Genomic DNA, 22,400 nt, shown 5'->3' with positions numbered 1-22,400 from the left:
GGAGTAATGCTGACCTCATAAAATAGAAGGGATTATGTTGAATTATTTTTTTCCTTAAATATTTGGTGGAATTAGCCAGTGATATGGCTAACCAGATGGAGTTGGTTTTGTTATTGTTGTTGTAATGGTTTTGTCTATACATTCAATTTCTTTAAAAGGTATTAAACTATGGAGATCATCTATTCTTGAGTCAATGTTGATAATTTGTGTCTTTCAAGTAATTCTATTTCTTTCCAGATGTTAAATTTATTTCATAAATTTGTTCACAGTATTTCTTCATTTTCCTTTTAAAATCTCTGCATTCTGAAGTGATATCCGTTCTTTTATTCCTTACATTGATAACTTTTGTCTTCTCTCTTTTTTCCTTGGTTGTTCTGAACGAAGTTTACTCCATTTTGTTGATTTTTATTGTAATGTCATCTTAATACAGTTATATGTTAATACTTTGCTTGGTATATTTGAGCCTGATCATTGAGATAGATAGATGATAAATAGATAGATAGATAGATAGATAGATAGATAGATAGATAGATAGATAGATAGACAGATAGCTATTCCTGAAATTTAAATATCATTGGAAATATATTTATTTTTTGTTTTGTTTATGTTTATTTTATTTTAGTGAAGGTATAGTTAATAAGATGCTAAAGCAAAGACCAAGAGAAGTTGGTTGAAAATATGAATTTCCTAGAAATTGCTCCAAAGGAAATAATTTTATTTAGTAAGTTAAAAGAATAAATACAGTCTTTGTCAGATTAATGGAAAGAAATGGAAAGAGAATGTGTGGAAATAAAACCATCAGTTGGTATTGAGGATTATGGTTATAATGCTTCTAATTTTGTGCAACAAAACATGATGTATATCAACTTTGTCTGAATATACCAGAACTGCTTATCTGGAGTTCTAGGTGTGGAAATAACAACAAATGAGGAAACACAGAGGTCAAAACATAGATTTTCCTCCCCCACATATTGGTACAGTCTTTGATAGTCACAGAAGAGATATAAGCTTAAGAAGACTACAGACTCCCACATTCCTGCAGTGGAATAAACCTAGGTAGGTAGAACTTTTTTTTTTTCCATTATCCAGAGCACCAGAAAGTACTTTTGTCTATGTTCTGAGAGGCACAGATGTAGAACGTGGACAGAAAGAGACTGGACAGAATGTGGGCTCAAGGCAGAGAGAGTTCTTCCTTTCTTTCCGTCGGTAGATACTCAATATTTCAAATATTTCAGGAATTTTTTTTTCTAGATAACGTAGAAAGTTTCAGTGACTTAGACACATTTGATCTTGTCTTCATTCCTGCTTTCTGACTTTCTGATTATGCAAGCACACTTTCCGCATCAGTGGATAGATAGTAAGGCTTAGCATTAAGAAGGAAGTTAGTCTCCAGCCCTATTTTCTAGCAGAGCCAATTTAAGATAACAGGGGGAAAATTTGGTTAGAATTGTGACATTGAAACTTTTTTGTTTATAATGTGCAAGTGCAATTCAGAACGTCAAGACTGGACATGGTGAGCCAGCTAAGTTCACAATAGTATTCTCGGTGAGAATCATTTGAGTTTTATAACTAATCTCGTAGAGGTATAAGGAAGAGGATTAGGTGGGTTTGAAGCAGTATTAACTTATAAAGGGTAATGGGGCTTTGAAGTTAATATTTAAGGTGAGGACAATGTGGAAAACAAGACTAATTTTTGTATTGTGGAGTAACCAAGAAATACTGTAATGTCCTTCTCTAAATAGGCAACAGAGGTGAAATAGCAGCATTTGTTAGAAAGATGATGACTGTAAATGTGAAAATCCTACTCAAAATACTGAACAGCTGAATGGTAGCTTAAAGGAGCAGTCAAAGGCTGCACTACAGGCTTAAGATTTGACAGACTATTACAGTATATAATAACATATCTGTAATAAAAATCATTAAAGTGAATTTTAGTGAGTAAAAATGTGCCCGGTAAATATTATGGTCAATATTTTGAACCTAAAATACATATTTGTTGAGTGAATGGATGAGTAAATAATGGCATTTGCAATGAGGCGTGATAGAAGATACTTTTTGGAGTCAACAGTTTATTTTCCCCCCAACAAAGTTATACTGAAAGCTCCGGTTCCCTCAAACACTCAAACCTGTTATGTGTGGGCTTCAGGAGGCTAAATAAGGCATGTGTCAGTCTGAGCCAGGCTTTATCTAAAGAGCAGATTCTTACTTATCAGACCTATGACTCTGGTCCCACATCTGTAAAATGTCTGTGAATTTAGGCAAGTTATCTACCATCTTTGGATATAAAGGTCACATTTTAAAAAGATATAATAACTGATTGATGAGATACTCTTTATTTATGAAATATTAGTGGAAAAGACTCATCCACTAAAGAAAAAGAAAAAGAAATGTTCTTGTTAGCACTCCAGTGTGATCACATAAGATAAATTCCTTGTTTCAACTCCTTCATTGAAAGCAACTATTGGGAATAGAAAAATTGAATACTTAGGATTAATCTTAAGTGTCCCATAAGAGTTCCATATCATGATATCTTAATCTTTTCATTAGAACTGCAAAGAAATTTACACATACAAACATTATTTGGACCAGAGTACACTGCTACCTCTTTTTTTTTTTTAAAGAAATTTGGCATGGATCTCAAGAGTCAGAAACTATGTTTCCACTTTGATACAGGAATTTTATACATAAGCAGTTATATGAAGGGTCTAATTCCATATAATTAGCATAATGGGAGGAGAAAACATAAGAAGAAATTGTATGAGGTGTAATCAAAACTAAGTTAAAACATTATAGGGAGAGTGATAGAATTCATAAATACCAATGCAATAAGGAATAAAGTCTGCCCCTATTTTCCAAACTTAATTTAATGTTAGCAAATATTCATAAAATTGATATAGTAGAAGATGATAAAGAAATAAGAAGCTAATATTTTGGGGGGAAAAAGGTTAAAATGAGTTAGTTTTCAAGGGTGGCCATTCTGGGGTTTGCTCTACTATGGAAATCCATGATTGTTTTTGACAACAAGTGCCAAAGCACATCCTAACTTCTTAAGAAGATAATTGAGAATTTATGCTACATTTTTACATCTCTGATGATACTAGGAAAATTGGATGCATCATTTCCAGTGTCACACATATGAGACATAAGCATGATTGTATTTTATGTTGACAAACCTGGGGCTTGAACTAAATATAGCATTCATTGTCACACAGAAATTAAAGGTAAGGTGGCTTTTATATAGTGTATTCCCGGGTCTCTCTTATTTCCCTAGAATAATTATGGATACTACTCCTATTCTCTTTCATCCTCAAAATTATCTTGGAATGGATGATAAATTATGTGATACATTTGATTAAATTAAAGGGAAATGTCTTTAATTCAGATCTATTTGTCTTTATTTTTTTTTAAAGATTTTATTTACTTGTGTAAGAGAGAGAGAGTGAGCACAAACGGGGCGGGGGCGGGGGGGACAGCAGGCAGAGGGAGAAGCAGTCTCCTTGCTGAGCAAGGAGCTCTACTCCATCCCGGGACCCTGGGATCATGACCTGAGCCGAAGGCAGACACCCAACCAATTGAGCCACCAGGTGTCCCTCTATTTGCCTTTAAATCTCAGGTTATTTTCACTCCACCATGGATAAGGCTAAATAAATACATCACAACTCTCATGGTGGGTACTTTTTTACAAGTCTGTGGCCACATGCAACTTAAAAAAAACAAAACAAAACAAAAAAAACCCACAAAACCAGGCTTGAGATTTATAGCATTCCTTAACCTGGGAGGATATCTTATAGTTATGTAGGATTTGATATTCCTCAACCTCTCTCATCTCTCTCCTTCATTTACACTGTTGTTTATCACATCAGTGATATCAGAGTCAGCAGCATGGACACATGAACATCACTTGGCCAGTGACTTCTTTTCATATATGATAAAGACCTCAGATAAAAGAAGCCCAGTATCTACTTCCCTTATAATAAGATTAACAATATTTGGCATATGATGGTGCATATATGATGCTATTAACAGACGACCATCTATTACAGAATGAACAAAACTTTGAATTCTGTTAGGATGCCTGTGGACATTCCTCCAAACCAAAACCAAAGTACCCCACTGGGAGAGACAGAAACATCTAGTACCCTGAAACATCTACTAGACAGGCTGCAGAAATTCCTGAAGGGGAATCTAGAAGCACTGGGGGTAAGTAAGTAAACCACTAATAAAGAATTTTGAACCAGGAGAAACTGGGGGATATATTGAGGGTGAAGGATTATTTTGGCTGATGAAGTGGTTGTCATAGAGGCACCAGGTTATGACCTGTGTCAATCATTCTGTGGAGTGGAAGAAAGACACTTTGATTAAAAGCAAGGGACCATGTTTATATGGGCATGGGAGGGGTGCATTAAGAGGAGACTGCAAATGAAGCTCTTGGATGAGCCTCATTGTGACTGTATCTTATGAAAGCAAAGTTGACTCATATGGGCTGGCCTCTGGAAAAAAAAAAAGCACATCTCCAGGATCTGACTCTTCTTAGCAGATCTTTTAATAGTATTCAAGGGGGTCAATCCTATGGATGACCAGGATATTTGGACCAGGTGATTCTCTCTCCTGAAAAATGCTCACCTTTGTCTTTAAAACATGTATTTTTGTTTTGTTAATTTTGATGGTTTGTAATTTGGTTTGTTTTGTCTCTTATCCAGATGGCTCAGATTATGATTGGTGTGAAATGCTTCTTTTATGGGATAATTGGATTTCTCGTTCCTAATTCTGAAATGTACAGAATCATTTTCTTCTCAATTTACACAGGCTTCTCTTTCTGCGGGGCATTGTCTGTGAGTATCTCACATCTAAAATTATAATTATCCAATCATTTATTCATTCATTCATCCGCTAAACACACAACTTGTATGGCATCTTGCCAATTCTAGAATACTTGCAACGATAGTTAAGATTGAATTTTCAACCTGAACTTTAATATATATTCTAATGTAACACTTTCCTTAAGCTCTATTCATTGCTGTGTAGTATGATACTATTCAGTATAATCTTGCTGTTTTGCTCAAGGAGAAAATCCTGGGTTTGACACATGGAAGAAGTGTCTCTGAAATGTAATAATATTTGGATCGGAGAAGACGCTGGGGGTAGAGAAGTGTTACTCTTCTTAAGTCATCACACTTCTTGGCCAAATACATTGAGAAAAATGCCATGTAATCTGAGCTCACGTTTTCCCCTTTACTGCACCCCAAAGTGTGTCTTCGAATTATATTTACTCTACTTATTTTATTTTCTCCACATTGAATAAGTAGTTTTCTGCTGTGGTTTTTATGTCCACTTCTCTTATTTAGCTAAAGGAATTTTACTATTCATAAGGATAAAAGTATAATTATGGTACTTTAATTGTGCAGTGCACACACTTTCATGATTTGCTTTCCTCTGAGTTCTGAAGGGGTGCCTGGGAGGTGGGGGGCACTAGATAGGAAGAGAAACATGCATCTGGCAATGGGGTGGGAGGGTGAGTTGGAAGAAGCTGCTACTCTGCAGACATCTTTCTTATCTTATAAACAGTTTATCGTTTCTGGAAGTCTGACTGTTGTGTCTGCCAAGAAGCAAACAAAATCACTGGTAAGCTAACAAGTTTTCCATTTGTCATTTCCATTTGTCAGAACTTATAACACTCTTGACTTTCCCATGTGAAGCCCAGTCATCCAGGGGATTCATCATTTTATAGTACATTTCATCATGTAACTGTCCATTTGGCCCAATGAATCATGTGATCATCCTATAGCTAGACACAAACAAGCTGGATCTCCTGGGATTTTAGAAATTCTGATCCCCATATCTTGTCACCATAAGAAGAATGAGTAAAGATTTATCTAGCTATTAAAGGTTTTTTATAGTATGGGGTAGGGCAATGTTAATAAAGATAAAAGCATGGCTTAGGCTTGAGCAAGGCAGAGTTTTATTTTTGGTGGAGGGAGGAGCTAATACAGGGTCAGAAACTAGAGATGCTAAAATGTCCACAATGTTTTTATCCTATCCATGGTATGTGTTTAAGAAAAATCAATCCTCTCCCACTTTTCTTCTCCCAATTGTGATTTGCCATTGAACTGAATTGGCAATCCAGGGATGATGAATGCCTGTAGATCCCATGGCTAAGTTAAGTCAGAATTCTCCTCCCAGTTTATAGGGTCTAGAAACCCCTGGTCCTTAACTTATAAGCTAGTTATTTCCTTTTTTTTCAGCTGAGAGGGAATCTAGGTGCTAACATTCTCAGCACCTTGGTCTCGATTATTGGGATCTGTATTCTGTCATACAATTTAACAAAAAATTGCCGCTATGATTGCAAGGAGGAAACTTTCTGTTTGGGCATCAAATCAATTGCAACTGTAAGTATTATCCTCCTGAATTCTGGGAAGACTGAATGTTATCTGAGCATGAGGAAGATGAGTCATGATCATTGGTATATGGTAATGCATGACATTTTATTTTCTTTAACAGGAACTTGTGATTGTCCTGATTATCCTAACTTGTCTGCAAATTTTAATTTCATTACCTCTCTCCATGCTCAACTATAATGTGGATGACAAGAATATTCACTGGGTAAGTGCAATTCTTGGAAGAATGAGGATGATTTCAACTATTTCATTAGATGATGCTGTCAGTGACCTTTTTTTTTTTTTTTTTGGTAAAATGAACAAAATATAAACTATAAGTGATTGTACGGACAACCTGGGAGCTACTAGTTGTGTGTTGAGCACACTTGGAATACACAGTGTATAATTCTCTAGTCCATACATAAACTCTCACTGAGGGGTATATATCCATGAATTCAAACATCCATCCATCCATCCATCCATCCATCCATCCATCCATCCATCCATCCATTAATTTACTGTATGAAGTATACTCTTTAGTGTGATGAATATACAAAGTATCTATCATTCAAAAAATAATAAAATCAAGGCATAATTAATTTAAAAACCTGAAGGAGATGAAATATATAATTGCAGGTATATACAATTGAAAATAAAATAAGCTAAGAAACACAAATATAGTTAGAATTTTATGCTTTATTATCACATGTAACAATTACAGGTAGTACAGAGCTAGTGGCCTGCTTTCCCCAACCTCATCAACTGGTTCTTTTTGTGTGTTGAAATTACTACCACGGCTGTGTGTCAGTTAGAGTTAATTCAAATAGAAAATGGAAAGTTTTATGGCATCAGAACTCCCCTCATTTCAAGTATATAACATTTATCACAAGCATTGGATTCTATGATTCTAAGGGCTAGTTAAGCCAAGTCTGAATTCCTCAGGGCAGTCAGTCAGGAAAGGAAGACCATGGGTGGGATGGACCCCTGGGCATGGCAAAAGGTGTCACACATAAGTAGAATTTCTTCTCTTCCACCTTTTATTGTAAGCAAGAAGAAGCCAGGCTTTTCCTTCAGTGCTTTGGAATTCTCAGTTTGTTATCCAAGTTTATCATTTACTAGTTATGCTTTCCACATAACTGTCAGAGAACATTCGGTTAAATTTCTGCCACTGCACCACAAGACCCTCTCTCCAGTTTCCAGTAATAGGGTCCTCACTTCTTTCTGAGCCACACTGATAGCATTCTCAGAGTCTTTATTTGCACTAACAAACCGTTTGAGACATTTTAGGCTTTATCCATACTGTACCTCAAAATGTTGCTCCTCCAAGTTTTGTTCGTGAAAATTTTGCTCCTCAAAATTTTTCTCAACCTTGTTTCATCCCACTGCCTAATGCCAAAGCCACTCCTGTATCCTCGGTATTTATTTACAGATCCTAGATATACTTATAGCAATAATATTGTATTGTTACCCCATTTCCAGTACCAAAACACATGATAACTTTTTGTTGTTGCCTGACAAATTGCCACAAGCATATCAACTTAAAACAATGCCTACCACCTACTTACTACCTCACAGCTCTGTAGATCAGAAATCTGGGTGGACCCGACTGGATGCTTTACTCAGAATCTCATAAGGCTGAAGTCCATGTACTAAAAACTAAACAGTAATAAGCCAGGTAGTCTGATACTCACCTGGCTAAATATCTGGAAAAAAATAATCATTGGGTAGTTTTTTTTAACTTTTTATTTAAATTACAGTTAGTTAGCATACAATGTAATATTAGCTTCAGGTGATGTGGAGATCCACTCATCCTGGGAAATGGGTGTGGCCAGAAAGGGGGCCACCCCCTTGCCCGTAGCACAATGCACGTCATGGGGAACCTGGTGCTAAACCATTCTTAGACAACCTGCTTCTGGGTGGGGGTTTTCTTCGTAGCAGAGCAGCTCCTTTGCTGTGATCTATTGGAAGTCAGCCCTCAACACAAGGGTTTGTAAATATTATGTAAATAAAATTTTAAAAATACTAGCTTCAGGTGTACAATATGTGATTCATCACTTCCATACAACACCCAGTGCTCAGCACAACAAGTGCACTCCTTAATCCCCATTGCCTATTTCACCTATCCCCCACCCACCTCCCCTCTGGTAACCATCTATAGTTAAGAGTCTGTTTCTTAGTTTGCCTCTCTCTTTTTTCCCTCTGTTCATTTGTTTTGTTACTTAAATTCTACATATGAGTGAAATCCTATGATCTTTGTCTTTCTCTTACTGACTTATTTCACTTAACATAATACTCTCTAGCTCCAACCACATTGTTGTGAATGGCAAGATATCTTTCTTTTTTATGGCTAATATTCCATTGTATATATACACCACATCTTCTTAATCCATTCATCAGTTGATGGACACTTGGGGCTGTTTCCATAATTTAGCTATTGTAGATAATGTTGCTATAAACATTTGAGGTGCATGTATCCCTTTGAATTAGTATTTTTGTATCCTTTCAGTAAATACCTATTAGTGTAATTGCTGAATCGTTGGGTAGTTCTATTTTTAACTTTTTGAGGAACCTCCATACTATTTTCCAGTATGCGTTTACCAGTTTGTGTTCCCACCAACAGGGGGAGAGTTCTCTTTTCTTCACATCCCCTCCAACATCTCTTGTTCCTGTGTTGTTGATTTTAGCCATTCTGATAGGTGTGAGGTTATATCTCACTGTAGCTTTGATTTGCATTTCCCCGATGCTCAGTGATGTTGAGCATCTTTTCATGTGTCTGCTGGCCATCTGTATGTCTTCTTTGGAAAAATCTCTGTCTTCTGCCCATTTTTAATTGGATTATTTGGTTTTGGGGTGTTGAGTTTTATAAGTTTTTTATATGTTTTGTATACTAACCCTTCATCAGATATGTAACTTGCAAATATCTTCTCCCATTCCGTAGGTTGACTTTTAGTTTTATTCATTATTTCCTTCACTGTGCAGAAGCTTTTTTTTTTTTGATGAGGTCCCAATAGTTCATTTTTGCTTTTGTTTCCCTTGCCTCAGGAGACATATCTAGAAAGAAGTTACTACGGTCAATGTCAAAGAGGTTGTTGCCTGTGTTCTCCTCTAGGATTTTTATGGTTTCATGTTTAAGTCTTTAATCCATTTAAAATTTATTTTTGTCTATGGTGTAAGAAAGTGGTCCAGTTTCATTCTTTTGCATGTTGTTATCCAGTTTTCCCAACACCATTTGTTGAATCATTGGGTAGTATTAGTCATGATTGAAATTGACCTCACCCTCTACCTTTTTTGGAGAGCAGCCAGTAGGCTCCTCTGGGCCCAAAGTACACACAATTTATCTTTGGAGTAAGATAGCATATATTTGGAGACAAATCATTGAGGACTTGGATTATATTATTCTTAATGGCTTATTTTACAGACTTTACAGATTATTCCTTAGCATTGTTTGTTTGTTTGTTTGTTTGTTTGTTTGTTTTTTACAGATTTCTATATTGTTTTGCTGGAAAACACCTTCTGAAGGTCTTTACCAAGACTTGTTTCCTCAAACTTCAATCTATCAAGAACTTGAACGTAAGGAAGAAACACCTTCACGTTATCCCACAGATACTAGCAAACAAATATGAAGCTGCACTTCTGTATTTTGAATCCACAGTGATAGCAAGAAGCACATACTGGGACCACTGAGGCATAAATATACCTGTGTATATTTATATATACAAATATACAATATGTGAGGATACAACTGTGTGGTTTAGAGTTATAAAGATAGCAACTGGCATTTATAATATTAAGAATTTGGTTGTCACCACTTTTTTTGTTATGTTTGGATGTCATCACAGGCTAGGTTTATGCTCTGTTACAAAACTTAACCTAGAAATATTGATGGCTTAACACATCAGAAATTCATTTACTTCCTATTTTTCATGTTCATTATTAGTTGGCTATTCACTTTAGACCCACACTGATATGGGTTCTACCAAATAGAATGATATCTCAAAAAGTTGTTTGTTTTTTTTAATTTTGCCAAGGTAGGGAAAGAAAAAGTTAGAAGTCGGACCTTTGGCAATTAGGTACTTTGGTCTGGAAGAAGCATGTGTCTCTTCTTGCCACAGTCCATTAAACAGCACTGTGTGGGAGACAGGAAATGTAGGGTGACGTAAAGTTCCGAGGTTTAACGTTTGATGAAAAAACAATGAGGTAAACGTAGTTTCCTGAACTAATTGTGAAAATACTTTGCAAGTTTGGTCCATCACTTTGACACTCTGTGTCTTTGGGTGTGTATCTTCTGTGGCTAAACATTAGGTTTATTTATCTCTCAAATGGTCTAGCTCGTGCTTACTCAGTTTAGATTGGGATATCCATCAAGGAAAACAGTAAATATAGGCAAAAATACTTTTAACTATATGAAATACTATAGGTTATAGTATTTCATTAATATAGTGTTAGGTTAATTAATTATACTCTATCATTCTAAGTACATTAAGCTTTTCTGATGATATTTTACATAAATAAGCTCATATATAAAAGCTTGTGTTGCTTAATTGGCCCACTGACAACTAATCAAAATGTTACCCCATTCTTCTTGAATAATATAACCAACAATTTTCAAAGTCCAGTAAAATTAATACTATGTCCCATGAGATCAAACAATTCCATTTTTGTTCTATATAATACAATAACCACTAGATACATATGGCAATTTAAATTTAAATTATTTAAAATAAAAATATTTTTAAGTCTATTTTCTTAGTCTCAGTAACCGTATTCGAAATGTTCAATGGCCACTTATGGCTGGTCCAAAATATTTGAGGAAAAAGATGGAGGAAACTAAGAGGAAAAATAGACGAATATACTATTATATTTGGAGACCTCAACACCTCTTTGACAGCAACTGATATATCAGCCAGGCAGAGAAGCAGTGAGGGTATGGATGACCAGAGCAGCAGTATCAATCAGGTTGATCTAATTGACAGTTACAAACTTTTCCATCCAACAACAGTACATTTTTCTCAAATGTACATGGGATATTTACCAGTTGGTTACTTCATGTGTTGAAACACAACTTAACAAATTTAAAAGAATAGAAATCATACAAAGTATGTTCTCAATAGTTCTAAATAGTCCACAGGGTCACAGAATAGTTTTTTAAAGGTATAAAAATTGTGGGCTTTCTTTTGTCTTTTTTAGCACTTTTTGTGATTTTTTTTTTTAAACCAGATGTAACATATACTATAACAGATGGCTACAGATAGAAGCTTTTATAGAGTTGTATAAACATGATGCTATGGACTGAGTGTCTGTGTCCTCCTCTATCCCAAATTCATATGTTGAAACTCTAATCCCCAAAATGATGGTTTTTGGAGATGGGGACTTAGGGAGGGAATGAGGTAAAAGGGTGGATCTGTTGTGATGGAATTAGTACCTTACATAAAAGACATGAGAGAGCTTGATTCGTCTCTTTACTCTCTACTATTTGAGGATACAATCAGAAAATGGCTATCTGGAAGCCAGAAAAAAACCTGACCATGCTGGTACCCTGATCCCAGACATCCAGCCTCTGGTATTGTGAGAAATAAATGCGTTTAAGCTACCCAGTCTATAGTACTTTGTTATGGCAGTTCAACTAAGACACACGAGTTAGTAGACATATGTATATTTCTTTGCTCTGTTAGCTGAGACAACCTGAAAGAAATGACATCCTAATAGCAACAAGCACACCTAGAGTCCAGATCTTGATTTCTAATACCATTCTCCACTAAAAGGAAACAGGGCTGCCTGATGAAATGGCTGATTCCAAGACTTGAGCAGGAACCACATAAGATGAGCCTGAGAATATGGTAGTGCAATAAAACAAGGAAGTGCTCAAAATAAGACACAATGACGGGATACACAAAAGGGACGCAGGAGCCACTGTGATGAAATCAGAAAAAATTTGAGCAATAAAATAAAGTAGTATTCGATTATAACCCAAAGTATATATAAGTATTCATGAATCTATACAAATTAATAATTGAATGCATAAATAGGTGGGAGAGAATAGACAAAACCCCAGTGCAGAATATCTAATAACTTATGCACTTTCAAAGCAGTAGATCATAACTCCTGACTCCTTGAGGCTGGGCTGCACACAGTAGCTGTATAGTGACATTTTTCCAAAGACTACAGTATAAAAGTCATGAAAAAGCTAACTTTAGGGTGGAAAATACTGGAAAAACTGTACTCAGTGAGGTGATTAAAGTCAACATCAACAGTGTAAGTCATGTTGATAGTATGTACCCTTGATTGAATGTGATAAGAATGATATTTTACTTCTGAGTTCTTCCTCCTCAAAACTCAAAACACTAATCATGAGAAAAATATCAGGCAAACTCCAGTTGAGGGACATTCTACAAAACACTTGACCAGTATTCCACAAAACTATCAAGGTCATCAAAAACGAAGTCTCGTAAATAGTCACAGCCAAGAGGAGCCTGAGGAAACTTGACAGCTAATAAATGTGGTGTCTTGGGTGGGATCTTAGAACAGGAAAAGGGCACTAGCTAAAAATTAAAGAAATCTGAATAATAATAATGCTTAAGTTAATGATAATGTATCAATATGGTTCATTCTACACTAATGTAAGATGTCAACTGATTTGGGGTGTATGGGAACTCTCTTTACTATCTTCTCAATTTTTTTTAATAAATCTAAAGCTGTTATAAAAATAAATAGTATTAAAAATATTACAGTCTGATACAACTACATCAAAATGTTTAAAATGGAAATCACACAATGTCAAGGTGAAAATGTGCAACGACTGGAACTCAAGCACTGTGAGAAGGCACGTGCGTGTTATATGCACTTTGGATATAACCTAGCAATTCCACTGCTATGTCTATACCCAGTGGAATTTTACACATGCATGTACCAAAGTGTATAGATACATTTTTATGCACAGCATTATTCATCCCAAGTAGAAGCATCCCAAATATTCATCAATACTTAGATGATATATTGTTCTATAAATCTTACAATAGAATATCTTGCAGCAATAAGAATAAGTATTGTTACTGGCAATAGCATGAATGAAGTTCACAAACATGCTAAAAGAAAGGAGTCATATCCAATATATATACTCAGTTATACATATCAAAGTATTCCATTTTGTAAAATTCAAAGATTGCAGTTACCCTGGGGATCTGAGTGAATGCAAGGGGCCATTCAGTCTTCTGAAACTTTGGTAATGTTTACTCATTGATGCAAGTGCTGGTTACATGAAGATGTTCACTTTCTATTTATCTAAAAATTGGGGGCACCAGCCTCGCTCAATTGGTAGAGCATGTGACTCTTGATCTCTGGTTGTAAGTTCAAGCCCCATGTTAGGTGTAGAGATTACTTAAAAATAAAAATCTTTAAAAAAGTTGGCCAGCTGTTACAATGATCTATTCACTTTTCTGTATAGTTCCATTAAAAGTTATCATGAGAAATGATACTGTGCATCCCAGTCATATGATTGGTTATGGGACGATGTGGGAGGATGGGATTCAAAATCACAATCAGCATCAATAGAGGGGGAAAAAATGTATTTTATTTGGTTTTGCAGTAACAGTGTTCCCATGCACAGATGTGAACACTTTCCAGCAGGCAGGTTATTACTGACCTAGTGATACCCAATGAATAATTTTTCTAAAAGCAGGAACTATTCTGTTAAAACTCCAGGTCCTCATAAACATGTTTATCAGGGGCCATTACTGGGGGCACCTTGTCATTGGTTGGCTGGATAACCACCACCTGTGGAGCTCGAGAATAATATATATTGTTATTCACATACTCTTCCAGCTAGAGGGATTCAATTCATCCTGGGGACCCCTACTTCTTTTCTGTAACCTGGGACCTGAGAGTTAAATATCCCTTCCCCCAGGGCCTTACATCCCCACTAGATAAAAATCAATATCCAGCAAGACATGAGGCTCCCAGAAACATCTGCCATAGCTCTCTCTGTATTCTGCTGTCTCCTCCAATTTCAGGAAGGAGTCGCATACACAACGATCGTTCCTTCACTCTTCATCTTTATCCTTCTCATTGGTTCAGAGAGAAGAGACACAATGAGAGAAACAGGAACACAGACTCAGCATCACATGACAAATGTGAACCCTCCCTCAGGTCCTGAACACTCACCTGTGTGACAAAGCAGGTCACCTTGCACCCAAACACAGAAAGAGAGATAGCGATGTTGACTTCCAACAGGGAGAGGACTAATATCGCAGTCTCAAATACCCTCTAAAAAGAAGCAGATTCCACCAGGAGAGAGAAGAGGAAAAAGGAAAGGAATATAATTAATAGATGGATACTTCCCCTGGCCCTGGATTCTCTGATGCCAATCTGACTCTTTCTCCACTATAGAAACAGGTATGTTCTCTCTCCTAACAAACCAAAAAAGAAAAATTGAAAAGAAAATCCTAAAATGGCTGAGAGGGGTTCTACTCTGGAACTTCATAAGTGTGGGGAAATTCAGATTAAAGCAGATGTATTTCCTTAGTTTTCTTGGCTTAGAAATTCTCTCTGTTGTCCACTTCAAGTTATCAAGTTATTTTCCTTATAATAACCTCCCTGTATGAATTTATACTTTTTCCTCATCCAAAGAGGAGAGAACCTCCAGGTCTATGAAAGTGATATCATTGTTCTTTCCTTACGCATACATATACCCCCAAGGCTCTGAGCATCTTGGCTTGGAGCCCTGACTCTCCTCACCCCACCTACAAATGACACAGAGTTTGCTGAGCCAGCATGGCAGCCCACTGACCTACAAATGACACAGAGTTTGCTGAGCCAGCATGGCAGCCCACTGCCATCTCAACTCGAACCTGGAGACTTTGAAGAAAGGTCCTCATGATCAATTTTCTAACATCGCTGTGTTCAGTGAAGAATGTGAGAAAAAAAGGTAACTGTCCTGGTAGGTCCTAGCAAAAAGGGACTGAAAATTCTCCCCATGAGATCCAAGTGCCAGATCTTTGTTTGTGGTGATAAGCCAGGATCAACTGAAAGACAGTCATCTAAGACTAATATACATTTAGATAATATAAATATAACTTCAGAAAATGAAAGCAGCTCAGAAACACTTACAAGAATAAGACCCTTTTTTCTGATCCACGTACCATAGTCAGCTCTACTGTTAACATGATTATCCCTATTCCCCCAACCATGGCACTGAGCATGTTCATTCCCAGGCCACCTTTGATCTGGAAGAGAATGATCAGCGTCCCTTATGTCCCTTTGTTTCATGCTCTTCTTCCCTTTGGAAAACACAAAAACATTCACTTATTTTGAAGGGGTTGAAGACACATTCTTAAATAATTTTCCTAAGTTTAAGAAAGAAAGAGGAGCATGGGCTGAAGCATTGGATTCTGTATTCATAAATTAATCCCAGGGATGTCAGAAATAAAATTAAGTGATAAAATTAAGTCAAACCTCAGTTTCCTCGTGGAAGAATTAGCCATGACCCCCATAGAGCCCAAATGATTCAGAGAATTGGAGATTATTTCCTTTGTCTTGAGATAGAGCACTTCTGATTCTGCTTGTTGCTTTGGGCCCAGGGAAATACTTACCAGGTTTAATGTCATGTTTCTTCCAGCAGCAATAGACACAGCTCCAGATACAAAGAACTAAAAATGGAAGAATCCACTCAGCCTGGTGAACCTGCACCTGTACTTCCCCAAACCAGAGATCATCAGAACCCCAAAGAATTTAGGTCACATCTTTTGCTCTAAGAAGTAAAATCCCAGATCAAGTCATTGGTTTTTGAAAGGGAATGCTGGAAGAAATATTTGCAGAATTCTACCACTGAGGAAGTTGAAATATTCCACATACTCACAAATAAGGATCCCCATATAGGATATCCTGAGACCATCGTTAGGGGATAACACCAAAAGGAAAAGTCAGAAGAATAAAAACACAGACCTATAACAAATAGGCATACTTTCATCAGACCAATCAGGATCTGAGCCACCTGGGGAGTGAAAAAGAGGATGCTCAGAGTATGAAGCACGCAGGTTTCTAGGAAGATGATTTTGTGGTCTTTACACAGAGCTATTTCCCATCTCCTGAGTTTAGAAGGGCCCCCAGGATGAAACCCCTAGGAATCCATGGCCTTTTCTCAAGTTCAAGGCTATTTAGAAAGGTTTTATGATAATTTTCTTTTTCCCCTCTCACTAGAGAAATGCATTTTCCTTTCAGATTACAGCACCTCTGATTTTTAAAAAATCTATTTCCTGCCACTGTAAGGTTTATGGAGGTCAGTTTATGACACAGTTAATCATACCTCAGGAGCCATAAAGGACAACTGTTCTCCTCTCCGGAAATGGCTATCTCCCCAAATACTATGTTTAAAGGTCAAGCTCACTCACCCGCAGTATTTGGGGCTCCCCCTTCAGGAAGGTCTTCAGGTTGTCTGTTTGGTCTACTTGGATGATGTTTTTCTGTAGAGGATTCGGGCCAAACCATGCAGTTGTTCCTTCTGATGTATTAACACAGTCTTTAGTGCTATAAATGTAAATATTTTACAGAGCACAGATTCATTCTTCAACCCCTTTCTTATAGACATGAAAAATGGCCTTTGGAAGAATGGTATTAATGAGGCAGTTTGGTATGACGGTGAGTTAAATTGCCTGAGTTATGATTCCAGTCACATACTGTGTAAACTGGGGCAGGTCTCTTTTACCATCTCCATGTCCTAGTTTTTAAAATTATAAAAAGTCGGGGAGGCGCTGGATGGCTCAGACCGTTGAGCATCCAACTCCTGGTTTCAGCTCAGGTCATGAGATGGAGCTTGGCGTCAGGCTCCACATTTAGTGCAGAATCTGCTTGAGATCCTCTCCCTCTGCCCCTCCCCGCATTCTCTCTCTCTCTCTCTCTAAAATAAATAAATAAATAAATAAACTCCTAATAAATAAATAATAAAATTATAAAAGGATGTGCTTGTGGTACTTGCCTCTTGTTGCTTGTCATACGTCTATATGATTTCAACAGATTTGTACATGTAAAACTTGGAACTGAGTGCCTGGTATATTCTAAATAATAGATAGCATCATTATTATTTTTATTGTATTATTGTTAAAATTTAATATGATAAATATGCATTCAGAATGCTTACATTTACATATTCTAGGAAAAGAAACTGATGGAAAATGAACAAATCATTATAGTGAGTCCTGTAAGTGCCATTGTTATAATATCATTCATTGGTCATTATATTATGGATATGGGTAATATCCATTCATTCATTCAGTCAACAAATATTGATTAAATGTCTACTATGTGCCAGACCCTGTTATAAGTTTTGTTGCTAGGAATATAGCAATGAACAAAACACGCACAATTCCTGTCAATTGGAAGCCTACAATACAGTAAAAGAAAATAAGTTTTTAATTTATATAATGAATTTATAAGTGCATGTGAACAGAAACTACATAAAATGACAACCTTCACTTTCCATGTAAGAAAACTTAGTTTTAAAGGGATTCTAGTCATGATCCCAGGGTCCTGGGATCGAGTCCCGCAGCGGGCTCCCTGCTCAGTGGGAAGCCTGCTTCTCCCTCTCCCACTCCCCCTGCTTGTGTTCCCTCTCTTGCTTTCTCTCTGTCAAATACATAAATAAAATCTTAAAAAAATAAAAAATAAAATAAAATAAATAAAGGGATTCTATCACTTCTTCAATGTCAGTCAGCATTTCTGTGTTTGAACCAAATGAGAATTCAATTTCTCTAGCAAATTGGCCTTTGCTAATGTTGCCCTACACCACAAGCATAGTGATGATTTATTAAAAGCTCTGATGTGCCAGGCCAACTCAAAATGGTTTTCAGAGTTCTCTTTAATTGTTGTATACTACCCTTGCAAATAGATTTGTTGCATGACAGCTTTTTTTTAAAATTCTTATGTTAATCCCCATACATTACAAGATTAGTTGCATGACAGCTTTTATTCTTTTCCCTTCCCTGCATTCATACCAGTGCCTCATTACACGGCTGCTGCCCCCATTAAAAGGTGGAATATATTTCCTGTCCCCCTCAATTTTGATTTCGGCCTTGTGACTCACTTTGGCCAGTGAGATATCAGCAAATGTTTTAAAAGCACAAGCTCTTGAGCTCATGTCATGGCTGAACAAACATAACTGGGCCACCTTGCTTGAGGATAAAAGATACAGAAATGAGAAGAGTCATAGTACTCATCTCAGCTGAAGTCATCCCTAACCAGATAGCAATTATCGACCCTCACGTGAGTGATCCCAGGGAATTTCAGAAGAACCATGAACACCCATGTGCAGACTTGTCAGCAATATGCATGTTTATTGCTTTAAGCCATTAAGTTTCAGGGGGTTATTTGTTAGGCACCATTACTGTGGTAATAAATCACGGATGCACCCTTGTTCATACTGCCTTATATGCTCTGCCTTAGTTCTAAAGTGACCTATAGTGAGTCTGGTTTGTCTATATTTCCTAGTTTCTGTCTCATTCTTTAGTCTTAAAGGAAAAAAAAAAAAAAGGTCATTCCTGCATATTTGCCCACACGAACAGAGCTAATTACAAATAGACTCAAACAATAACATTACTACCTCTGTCTGGGAAAAACAATGTGGACAGAGCTTTGACAGCCATCTGTTAAGTGATCAGGATCCAGGTCTAAGCAAAACATCCTGAAGATAAAACCTAAACTTGTGACCTTAGGTTACATCGGGTCTCGGATAATTTTTGTGTGTTTTTAAGACCCATAGATATGGGGCAATGTCAAAACATGTTAGTATATGACATGTGTCTTATGTGTCTCAAAAAAGAGTAATGTTTCTTTTTCTTTTTTTTTTTAAGTACACTCCATGCCCAGTGTGGAGCCCAACACAGGGCTTGAACTCACTACCCTGAGATCAAGACCTGAGCTGAGATCAAGAGTCAGATGCTTAACTGACTGAGTCACCCAGACACCCTGAAAGAGTAATATTTCTATCAAAAGACAGGGAATAAAGGATGGACCAGAAGTTTCCTTACATGATCAAGTTTCAGAGTTTCCCTCTCACATCAGGTCATGGGTGAAGCCAGGGTGTGTTTCTGCACATGAATATACACAACAGAACCATTTACCAGGAAAGGAGGACTTTATCTGATCTTCAGCCAGCCACTTCTTCCCTTTCCTTTCCTTCAATTTCTCCAGTTCAAATTCCATTTATTCTGGAAGTTAGTTAGTATTTTTCCTTTGAAGTAATTGTTGAAGGGGGCACAATTCCCTAGCCTGAACATTCACTCCCACATAGATGAGAACCTGTCCTTCAAAAGCAGGCTAACTCGTCCCAAATTTCATTCTCACCTCAGCTTTTACTAGACACTTTTGACCCATGTTCCTACATATCACCCACTAATAGCTCAACCCAGAATTCTTCCTAGAAGCTGAGAATAGAAAATGAACTCTTCCTACCTTTGCATCCCTCTAGAACTGCACCAAATGGGAGGTGAGAGCTCCTCTTGACCATCATTCCTTGAAACCATTTCCACTGAAGAGTCTGATCTGATCTGAAGAGTAGTGGGACAATCACCTTCATCTGTGTTGTCACCATTACTTCCTGTGGGTCATCCTACCCTGCCTACCACAAGGCAGCTGCAAGGAAATTTCAGTGAATAAACTAGTGCTCGCATGAGATAGTGAAGCCAAGGACCAACTAACAGAAACTTGCTTTTAAATCTTGATTGCACTCCCAGCCTATTTTCTTAAGTACCATATTTAAGGGTTTTCCTATCAAAACCTCAGTCACATGAAGACAAGTGATTCTGACTTTTATCCCAAAGGCCAAACAGCAGCTAAGAATAAATTTGAATTTCCACAAGTTAACATTTTGTTAACAAACATCAGGACAAAAAATCACTAACCACTTTACAACTGGCTATACCAAAAAAATTTACTGGGGTGCCTGGGTGGCTCAGGAGGTTAAGTGTCCTACTCTTGATCTCAGCTCAGTTCTTGATCTCGGGGTTGTGAGTTCAAGCCCTGTACTGGGCTCCACACTGGGCATGGAGCCTACTTAAAAAAAAAGTTATTAACCAACCCTTTTATTAGCCCTTTTCTCTTGGTTACATGGGAGAACTCTTCAACCACTACTTTCATTGATTATCATTATGATTATGATTTTGCTTGAGATGTAACTCGTAATGTTCTACCCTGTCTTCTAAGACTTGTTTTCAAATATTTACCCACAGCCCTGGGTCCCATCAGTCAGTTTGTAAATCAGGGAGGATATTCCATTTATTTTATGGCTTGCTAATTACTTAATTTTTTTTTAAATCAGAGAACCAATTGTTTCAGAAGATCAAGAGAGAGAAATCAGATCAAAAGAGTTTGTTTTTTTTTTTTTACTGATTCCACTTTTCTACAAAATATAACATTAAATAAAAATCATATTTTTCCCACATTGATTTTCAATGCTCTGCTCTTTACATTTTTCACTGGTTTTGAAAGTCTGTGAAAGGGAGGGCATTCTGTTAGCATATGGGCAGACAAAAGTAGAGTTGTCCGTAACCAACGGATTGTGTTTTTGTGTTTTAAAACTCTATCATGTTTACTTCATCTTCTTCAAAGAGCATTTTCCACTCACTATCATAATGTGTGGCCTTTATTCATTCATTTTCATTATTTTACCATATTCCACTGTGTAAATACAAACATTTTCTTTCTTGCATGTTGATAAAATCTACAGTTCCTGCAATATTTTTATTTCAGCAGAAACCCAATTCAGAACATCCTGGAGCATGTGTCTTTGTATACTGGGAAATAATTTTCAAGGTTTATGTCTTAAATTGTGCACACCTCTTACCATAGGATATTGTTAAATTATTCTCTAAACTCATAGTTTGAATTATCTTACTCCAAGAAATATGTGACAACTGCTGTTACTATTGCTTCACATCCTGTCCAATTCTTGGTTTTATAAGATATTAAAAATAAGTAATATACAAGAGACCAGTTTGTACCCATTCTATGGGCTTAAAATGGTGGTGAGCATCTTTTCACATGTTTATCGTTATTTATATTAGCTCTTTTGGAATTGAATGTTGGTGTCTTCTATTATTCTGTTGGTTGGTTTGAATTTATTGTACTGATTTTAAAATCTTCTTTAAATAACTCTGTCTTGTTTTCGTCTGTTTGGACTACTCTATATAACAGAATACCACACACTGAGTTGCTCATGCATAACAGAAATTTATTTCTCACAGTTTTAGAGCCTTGGAAATCTAAGATCAAGGTGTAGACAGATTTGGTATCTGGTCGGGGCCCACTTCCTGGTTCATAGCAGCCAGCCTTCAGATGGCAAAAGGAGGCAAGGTGGCCCTCTGGGGTCTCTTTCATAAAAGGCACTCATTTTATTCATGAGGGCTCTGCCCTCATGATCTAATCACCTCCTACAGATCACATCTCCAAATACCATCATGTTGGAGATTAGGTTTTCAACTTATGAATTTTGAGGGGACATAAACATTCAGTCTACAGCATGCATTAATTTTGTCAGTCAAGTCTGAAACTACTATACACATATACTAGAATTGAAGAACTAAGTAAGTGGATGGTGGATTGTGGAAGCCATGTTTCTCAGTCTTGAAATGAGAGATTATAGACAAGCAAGGGGAAAAGTCCAGAATGATCCACATGGCAATCTATTAGAGATGGAAAAATCAGTATGAACTCATATTTTAGTTAACATAGATACATGTGAATATATGTAGGAATATCTATAGATACATGTGTTTACAGGGGTCAACATGCATACATATCTCCTTGCTCTTTCAATTGAGAGAACCTTAAAAAAACAACACCCCACTAGCAACAAGCACACCTAACTCACAGATCTTTGCTTCAAATACTGTTCTCCAGTAAAAGAAACCAGACCTTGAGTAAATGGCAGACTAGTGTCTTGGGTAAGAAATAGACAAAATAAGTCTGGAGTATCTTTTCATCCCAAAAAGTAAGAAAGTAATTAAAAAGAAACATAATGATAAGGGTATGTCAAAGGGACAG

At 36.8% G+C, this 22,400-nt stretch overlaps 1 protein-coding gene across 1 annotated transcript; it reads left to right on the top strand.

The window, feature by feature from the left end:
• The first annotated feature begins 1,004 nt into the window (after positions 1–1,004).
• LOC118015613 (high affinity immunoglobulin epsilon receptor subunit beta-like) lies at positions 1,005–10,078 on the top strand. The gene is made up of 7 exons (XM_035012354.1): positions 1,005–1,056; positions 4,044–4,200; positions 4,701–4,832; positions 5,566–5,622; positions 6,243–6,386; positions 6,499–6,600; positions 9,857–10,078. The coding sequence occupies exons 2-7, from the start codon at positions 4,045–4,047 to the stop codon at positions 9,995–9,997; spliced, it is 732 nt and encodes a 243-aa protein (XP_034868245.1). The 5' UTR covers positions 1,005–1,056; position 4,044; the 3' UTR covers positions 9,998–10,078.
• The last annotated feature ends 12,322 nt before the right edge of the window (positions 10,079–22,400 follow it).

This window comes from Mirounga leonina, unplaced genomic scaffold (genome assembly GCF_011800145.1).
Source record: "Mirounga leonina isolate KUSES-001 unplaced genomic scaffold, KU_Mleo_1.0 Mir_166, whole genome shotgun sequence".
Classification (NCBI taxonomy): Eukaryota; Metazoa; Chordata; class Mammalia; order Carnivora; family Phocidae; genus Mirounga; species Mirounga leonina.
The sequence above is the reverse complement of the archived record's forward strand: the minus strand, read 5'-3'. Positions and strand labels throughout refer to the sequence as shown.